Consider the following 8430-nt stretch of genomic DNA (forward strand, 5'->3'; position numbering starts at 1 on the left):
CTCGACCGATGAAGGCACCATCTGACAAAAGGAACAGAAGTAAATATTGCCGATTCCACCGAGATCATGGTCATGACACGGAGGAGTGTCACCAATTAAAGGAGGAGATTCAGGAACTTATCAATCGGGGTTTCCTGAGGAGCTACGTGGCAAAAACAGGTGATTCTTAGGGGAGAAAGGATCGACGGTCGCGATCAAGAAGCCCCCCCAAGAGAGACCGCACGGAGGATCGAAATCGGGCCCAGCGGGAGAGATCACATCGAAGAGAAGATGATCATCCTCAGCCTCCGATATTCCACACACTCGCGGCAGGGGAGGTCCCAGTCATGAAGGACGAAAAAAGTAATGCGACCCGGCTGAAAAGATCGAGGAACGTGGATCCAATCTCTTTTTCAGATAGCGACCTCCCGGGGTACCCGACTCGAAATGACCCACTGGTGATAACAGCTGAACTCGGGAAGTGAGAACTTCGGCGGATCCTTGTGGATCCAGGAAGCTCTTCAGAAATCTTATATCGGCAAGCCTTCTTAGGCATGGGGTATGAAATGACACAGTTAAGGGCAGCGAGGGTCCCTTTGGTGGGATTTGATGGTGAAGCCGTATATTCAGAAGGGATTATTCAACTCCCGTTGACGGTAGGGAGAGGTTCCCGAACTTCTCGTGTTATGCTAGATATCCTGGTAGCAGACGTGCCTTCGGCTTACAACATGATTCTGGGAAGATCGGGTCTCAATGCCCTTCGAGCCATCCCAAGCACATATCATATGATGATGAAGTTTCCCACGGATAGGGGGACGGGCGAAGTGCGGGGAGATTTGCGCTTAGCCCGTGAATGTTACATGGCCTCTGTAGGCATGGCGAAGAGTAAAGAAGCAGGGTTGCAGAAGGATGCTGACCCCCCGAAGGAGGTCAGTTTTCTACTAGAAGGACCTGAAGATCCCAAAACAGCGGAGCCGGTGGATGAATTGGAAGAAGTACCTCTGGAAGAAAATTGCCCAAGTCGATGTGTAAGAGTGAGTATGGAGTTAAAAGATCCGCTAAGGAGTCGAATAATATCACTCCTTAGACAGTATGCAGACATCTTCGCGTGGACAGCCCGGGATATGCCAGGAGTAAATCCAGAAGTAATGACACACAGGCTGGGGGTCCGATCAGGCTTTCAGCCTGTCAGGCAGAAAAAACGAAGCTTCGCCCCTGATAGGGCACGGGCAATCGAGGAGGAGATCGCAAAGTTAGCAGCTGCGCGCCACATTCGGGAGGTGGATTATCCAGATTGGTTAGCGAATGTCGTGCTGGTGCCCAAAGGGCAGAGCAAGTGGAGACTTTGCATCGATTTCACCGATCTTAACAAAGCCTGCCCAAAGGATAGCTACCCACTCCCGAGGATTGACGCCCTAATTGATGGAACTGCTGGATGTTCGCTCATGAGTTTCCTAGATGCTTTTCAGGGATATCACCAGATTCCATTGCACCCGGAGGACCAGGAGAAGACGGCATTCATCACCAACAAGGCAACCTACTGCTACACCGTAATGCCTTTCGGATTAAAGAACGCAGGAGCCACTTACCAGCACTTGGTAAATAAGCTTTTTCACCAACAACTCGGGAGAAATATGGAGGCATACGTCGACGACATGCTGGTAAAAAGTATGGTAGCCGAATGTCATCCAGAGGATCTGGAGGAATGCTTCAAAACCCTTCGTAAGTTCCATATGAAACTTAATCCTGTCAAATGTGCTTTCGGCGTTTCTGCAGGAAAGTTCCTAGGCTACATAGTACACCACTGAGGGATCGAGGTAAACCCTGCGAAGGTCAAAGCTATCATGGATATGCCGGCCCTGAGGAATGTGAAAGAGGTACAGAGCCTTACGGGTAGGATGACAGCCCTTGGCAGATTCCTTTCTCGTTTGGCAGAAAAAGGCCTTCCTTTCTACAAGGTCTTATCGAAAGCAAATAACTTCGAATGGAATTCTGAATGCCAGCGAGCTTTCGAAAAGCTGAAGGAGCACCTAGCCACGCCTCCGGTTCTTACCAAACCGAAGCCCAGAGAACCATTATACATATATCTGGCGGTGGCCAATGAGGCCGTAAGCTCGGTATTGATTCGAGAAGAAAATAGGATCCAGAGGCCCGTTTATTATGCAAGTAAACGATTATCGGGAGCCGAGGTTCGGTATCTTCCTATGGAAAAACTGGCTTTCGCCTTAATAACATCGGCGAGGAAACTCCGACCCTACTTTCAAGCTCATACGATTATAGTGCTTACTAACCAATCCTTGAAGCAGGTTCTTAGCAAGCCAGAGCTTTCAGGCCGGATGTTGAAGTGGGCAGTAGAGCTCACCGCCTTCGACATTGAGTATAGGCCGCGATCGGCCATTAAGGCGCAGTCGCTAGCAGACTTCATTGCCGAAGGGATAGGAGCTCCCGAAGGTCCCGAAGAAAATCAGAAACCATGGTTAGTGGCGGTAGACGGAAGCTCGACCTCGGGCGGCGGTGGAGCAGGATTAATGATAAAGAGTCCCGAAGGGCAAATATGGCCTTATGCACTGCATTTTGAATTCCGAGCATCTAACAACGAAGCAGAATATGAGGCCTTATTGGCTGGGCTGAGGTTGGCTGAACAGTTGGGAGCTCAAAACGTTGAGGTGAGTTCAGATTCTAACTTAGTGGTGCAGCAGGTGAATGGAGAATATGAAGTCCGAGAAAGTCACATGGCGCAATACTTGACCCTAGCCAAAGAGCTGATGGCGTGTTTCCAACACGTAAAGGTGGAATACGTCCCTCGAGCCATGAATACAGAGGCGGACTTGCTGTCCCGAATCGCCTCTTCCTCTTTCCCTACAAGCTCTCGGGAAATTCGGATCGAATCTCTTCCGCAAAAGAGTATCGAAGAAGCCGCAGACCAATTTTGTATCGATGACGAGCCTAGCTGGATGGACCCCCTGTTGTCATATTTGAGAGAGGAAAAGCTCCCCGAAGACGACTCGGAGGCACGGGAGGTCAAACGAAAAGCCCAAAATTTCGTGTTAGTCGGTGAGGAACTATACAGAAGGTTTTTTTCACAACCATTGCTCAAATGTATCCGACCTCGCGAAGCAGACTACATCCTACGGGAGATTCATGAAGGAATATGTGGAAACCACATCGGAGCTCGGGCGCTTAGTCAAAAGGCCCTGCGGCAGGGGTATTATTGGCCAACGATGGTGTGAGATTCCGAGCAGCTAGTTAGAACTTGCGATCGGTGCCAGAAAACGTCTAACTTGGTCCATGTGCCGGCAGTCGCGCTAACTCATCTCGCCACACCATGCCTCTTCGCTCAATGGGGTATAGACATCCTGGGGCCTTTTCCCCCAGCAGCTGGACAGGTCAAGTATATCATGGCTGCTATCGATTACTTCACAAAGTGGGTTGAAGCTGAAGCAGTGGCCTCTATTACTTCTCGGCGGGTGAAACAATTTCTATGGAAGAATTTAGTCTGTCGCTTCGGAGTTCCTCGGGTGCTGATCTCAGACAACGGCACTCAATTTTCTGACCGGTCCGTTCGGGAATGGTGCCAGGAGTTGGGAATCAAGCAACAATTCACCTCGGTAGCTCACCCCCAAGCTAATGGCCAAATCGAACTCGCTAACAGAACTCTGTTGCGCGGTTTAAAAACAAGAGTAGATAAGGCGAAGGGTAGCTGGGTAGAAGAACTGTCGAGCATTCTGTGGTCTTACCGAACTACGGCGAAGGTCTCCATGGGAGAGACTCCTTTCAGTCTATGCTACGGCTCGGAAGCATTAATCCCAGTTGAAATTGGGGTGCCTACGCTACGAGTAGAGCTGTTCGACCCTGAATCCAATGAGCAGAGTTTGAGGGACAACCTAGACTTCCTTGATGAATTTCGTGATCAGGCGAGGATTCGACAAGCTGCTTATAATCAGCGCATAGAGAGATACTACAATCGACGAGTAAGAACACGAAACTTTCTACCAGGAGATTTGGTACTAAGGCGAGCAGACGTTCAGGGAGCCCGAGAAACAGATAAGTTAACACCAAATTGGGAAGGTCCTTACAAAGTGACAGAAGTCCTCAGCCCGGGGGCATACAAACTACAGACCCTCGAGGGTACAACGGTGAAAAACGCATGGAATGTGCAGAACTTGAGGAAGTTCTATCAGTGATAGCTCTTTATTATCTTCATATGATCTGTTAGTAATAATTTTACATTATATGTCTTGGCATCTTTTCTTTTTGTTGCCTTATGCTATCCAGGAATAAATTCATTTTTTCTCCTATGCGTAAAAACTCATCATTTCCAAAGATCTGGGAAGGCACATCAGCGCGAAGGGAAAGAATTGACATACCTTCAACGGGGCTAGACCCCTCAACTATAACAAAGGGTCAAATATGATCCTCGGGGGGCCCGAATCCCCGACGAAAGCAAAGGATCAGATATGATCCTCGGGGGGCCCGAACCCCCGACGAAAACAAAGGATCAGATATGATCCTCGGGGGGCCCGAACCCCCGACAAAAACAAAGGATCAGATATGATCCTCGGGAGGCCCGAACCTCCGTCAAAAGCAAAGGATCAGATGTGATCCTTGGAGGGTCCGAACCCCCGGAAAAGGCAAGGAATCAGATATGATCCTCGAAAAGCTTAAGATTGCGAGGATCAGGCGCGATCCTTGGGGGGCCGGAGCCGAACCCTTTTGAGCAAGCGACGAAGACCAAGTCTTGCGATGAGCAGGAGTGGTAAAAAATGAAGAATCAAGCCTGATCCCAAGCGGCCTTCTTTTTCTTGTTTTCAAAAGAAAATTGTGTGAAAAATCTAAACACTTTTATTATTACAACAACAGGTTTTAATACAAAAAATGTCTACTCTAAAAAAGACAAGGCGGCGACAACATCGAAGGGGATGGAGTCTACATCCAGGTTCGGGAAGCGCTCTTTGATGAGTTTTCTCATATGCTCAAACCCACCCCGAAGAACTCCTTCTAATTCCGCGGCATAAGCTTCAGAGCTTCAGAAATCTTCGTGACCATTCTGAAAAGCCACTTGGGCATCCTTGAGGGCAGATTGAAGTTGGGCATGAGTGGTACGAAGGTCTTCTTTGCACCGGGAATAAGACTCCAACGCTTCGACCTGTCCCTTCTTGGCTTCCTTCAGCTCTAGAGTAAGTCTTTTTATATCCTCCTGAAGCTGGCGATTAACAACCTTAGTGGAATCTAGCTCCTCCCCAAGTCGGGAATTGGCCTGATTAGCCTCAAGCATGTTCTTCTGGACCAACTCCAAATCCTCGCGAACTTGAGCTTCGGCTTCGTTGGCAAGTCAGGCATCTTCTTGCGCCAGCTCCACAGACTTAGTTAAAATATGAACACGGTGCTCGAGACTCGACAGTTGGGAAGAAAGAGATTCCAACCCCCGAAGCCTTTCGACCTCAGACTCTAGGGAGATGATCCGGGTTTGAAGTTCGGATTCTCGTCGAGAGACCAGACCTTGGAACTCTGTAAGGTTCTGAGGAAGTAAAAACAGAGTATAGATTAAGACCTACTCGCATAGAAAAAGCGAAAAGTCAAAAGAGGAAGGAGTACGGTCGCACCCTTAGAATTTCGGCGCAATAGTCGATTTCGTTCGGAGTTCGTAGAGTCTCCGGTAAGACTAAAGCGGTTGAAGGAGCATTGGTGGCTTCAGGAGCCGAAGGCTCGGAGGGAGTAGCAGCTGAGGAGGCGGCCTCCATTCTGCGACGCTTCGTCCGGCGCGCTAAAATCTCCTTCGTCGACAACACCGAAGCCTCCTCCAGCGAAGCCTCTCCCGTCAGCTCCGCTGGTGCCAATGGCGTTAAAATTCGTTTAAAAATCGAACTGATAGGGATGCTGGGAGGCGTAGCACTGGACTCCGTACCTGCCATGGTTTGCCTTTTCTGGGCCTCTGCGCGAGCTACAGCAAGCACCTGTGCGATGGTCGCCGAATCGTCTTCGTGAGAGATTGGCAAGGGCGCAGGCATGGTGGAGGCTTCTCGCCGCACGGTCGGAGAGTCTCTGGTTTGAGAAGGGAGAAGCTGGGAAGATGGGTCCCCCGAACCCCCAACAACGCTCCTCTTGGAAGCCTCTTGGAAGGTCCCGGGGTCTTCCTCCACCGCTCTTCGCGACCTGGACGGTAATGAGTTCTTCTTATTATTCTTCTTGCTCTTTGGAATTCGCTCGGGAGGCGCAGTCCTCTCCAACACCCTCGGGTTGCCGGAAGGTGCCGAAGGGCCCGTACTCCCAAGGAAGTCCAAAATCATTCCTTTGGTGATAGCAGAATAAGATATTTCCCAGACCTCTTCAACTAAGAAAGAGATAGCAACGAAAATCAAATACAGACAAAGGAAAAAGAGAGAGTAAAAGAAAAAGATGAAGGAAAAAGAGCTCACAGTTCTCGCCGTCCAAACCCGCTCGGGAAAGGCTGGGATTAGAGAGCCATCCTTCTTCCCAGTTCCGACTGTTCTTCATAAGTCGGCAGGCGAAATCTTCAATGGTCTCGACACTCGGACGCTTGTGCTTAGTGTCCAGAGTCCACTCGTTGCTGACAGACCAGATCTCTTGAGAAGAGCCGGATGGCCTAGGGCGGACGAAGACAAAACGCTCCTTCCAATCATCAGAATCTTTCGACCCGCCGGATTGCATGAGAGTCGAGGCAGAAATCTCAAGATTGGAGTACCCCTTGCAAGCGAGGAGACGGCTATCTTTCACGATCTGAGGGGAGATGGAGATCCACCCTCCGGGGTCGCGGTTGGTCGTGAAGAAATAGTCGAAGAGGTCTCCAGTTGGCTCAATTTTGCCAGAATGACAAATAAGGAGGAACCCCATCAAGTATCGCCATCCGAAGGGAGACAGTTGGGCGGGAGCGATAGTAAGATGTTGAAGTAAGGTCGTCACTCTTCTCCGGGGAGGGAGCCGAAAGCCCCTGTCAAAAGCACACTTATAAATGCAAAGGCAGCCGGCGACGGGATGACATGCTCGTAGATGGCTGTTGAACTCTACCTCCCACTCTTCGGGGACGTTGTACTTTTCTCTGAACTGTTGACATTCCGCTTGGCTCATCCATTGACATGGAATCGACGCAACAGGATGTTTTTCCCACTCAATAAGCTCTGCGCCGGCGGGATTAAACCTCCCAGAACCAATTATCGCCATGGCAAAGAGCTAGAAGAAAGAGAGGCGGAAGAGGTGGAAAACGCTTGCGGGCACAAGAAAAGCTAAAACTGAAGGAAAGTCGCACGGAAAGAGAAGTAGAGGGACTGAAGGGTTCCCATTTTAAAAGATCGAACTGCGGGGATAAGAGACCAAAAGGACGAGCAATAATGAGCATTGATCATCCCGCACTGACAGAGCTCGAAAGACGAAAAGGCCTCGGACAGCACATAGGGAAGGGGTACCGCCGTCAAAATCGATTGATTTTCGCGTCTGCCAGACGCGCAAAAAAAAAAAAAAAGGAGTTAAAGTGAAGAGCCTCAGGAGCCTTACTACTCCTCAGGCCCTTCAAGCCGAAGAGCTCAAGGAGTGGGGGGGCAAGTGATGAGGAGAACGCCCTCGGTCCCATAATTACGCCAGGACGGATACCTAACGGCGGTCAAAAGATACACAGCAGACAAGCATCGCCACGTCAATCAGATAAGCACTCAATAGAGAAACCCCCGAGACCTCAGGAACAGGCTAACCCACCGAAGATCACGGAGGCAACAGTTATCCCGAACTCCTCGGAGACGGAGGCTATCGCGAAACCCTTATCGGGAAAGTCCCGAAGAAGGCGGAAGGAAGATCCCGAAGATCCCTCATGATCCCTATCCCGAAAAAAGGTAAGAGAAAAAGGTGGGGGGGATTCTTCTTATCTTTTTCAAGAGAACATAGTTTAAAAGGGACAAGGAACCCTAGATCAAAGGACTAACTTAATCATCGGAGATCGATCGGGGGAGCAAGCCCCGTCTCCATTGCAGGTACATTCAGAGAGGCAAGAAGGGAACGTGCAGCTACCACTTCCGAAAATCCTTCATCAGATTTGATATTTGAATCTTATGAGGGATAATAAATTGGAACTTAATAATGAATTTTGATTTGTTATAATTATTGGGAAATAGATTGATTGTTAATAAATTGAGATTTAATTAGGTTAGCAAATCTTGGAAAATAAGTTAACCAATTTAGTTATTCACCCCATTGAATTGATATAAATCCAATTGATTAAAAATTAAGACAGATTAATAAGGAAATTCGAAACACCCTAGTTGATTCCATTTTATCCAAGTTAAGTTATTTTTAAATTTGAGTTTAATTTTAGTTCTTATTAGTTTAATTTATTCAAATTCATCTCCTTTTTATAGTCTAAATATTATTAAAGTTAATCCAATTCTCGTGGGATCGACACTCTACTCATTCATTATATTACTTGTGCGATTCGTACGCTTGCGA

General features: G+C 48.6%; 1 protein-coding gene across 1 annotated transcript; it reads left to right on the top strand.

Moving 5' to 3' along the window:
* The first annotated feature begins 1823 nt into the window (after positions 1–1823).
* LOC127788023 (uncharacterized) lies at positions 1824–3209 on the top strand. The gene is made up of 2 exons (XM_052316142.1): positions 1824–2645; positions 2769–3209. Exons 1-2 carry the CDS (start codon positions 1824–1826, stop codon positions 3207–3209), a joined length of 1263 nt encoding a protein of 420 aa, XP_052172102.1.
* The last annotated feature ends 5221 nt before the right edge of the window (positions 3210–8430 follow it).

Source organism: Diospyros lotus, chromosome 13 (genome assembly GCF_014633365.1).
Source record: "Diospyros lotus cultivar Yz01 chromosome 13, ASM1463336v1, whole genome shotgun sequence".
In the NCBI taxonomy this organism is placed as follows: domain Eukaryota; kingdom Viridiplantae; phylum Streptophyta; class Magnoliopsida; order Ericales; family Ebenaceae; genus Diospyros; species Diospyros lotus.

Bases quoted from the DNA above. Each gene is read 5' to 3' on its own strand.
- LOC127788023 (XM_052316142.1), top strand. From the start codon at position 1,824: ATGGATATGCCGGCCCTGAGGAATGTGAAAGAGGTACAGAGCCTTACG. The intron at 2,646-2,768 runs GTGAGTTCAGAT...CAACACGTAAAG, and splicing joins TGGGAGCTCAAAACGTTGAG to GTGGAATACGTCCCTCGAGC.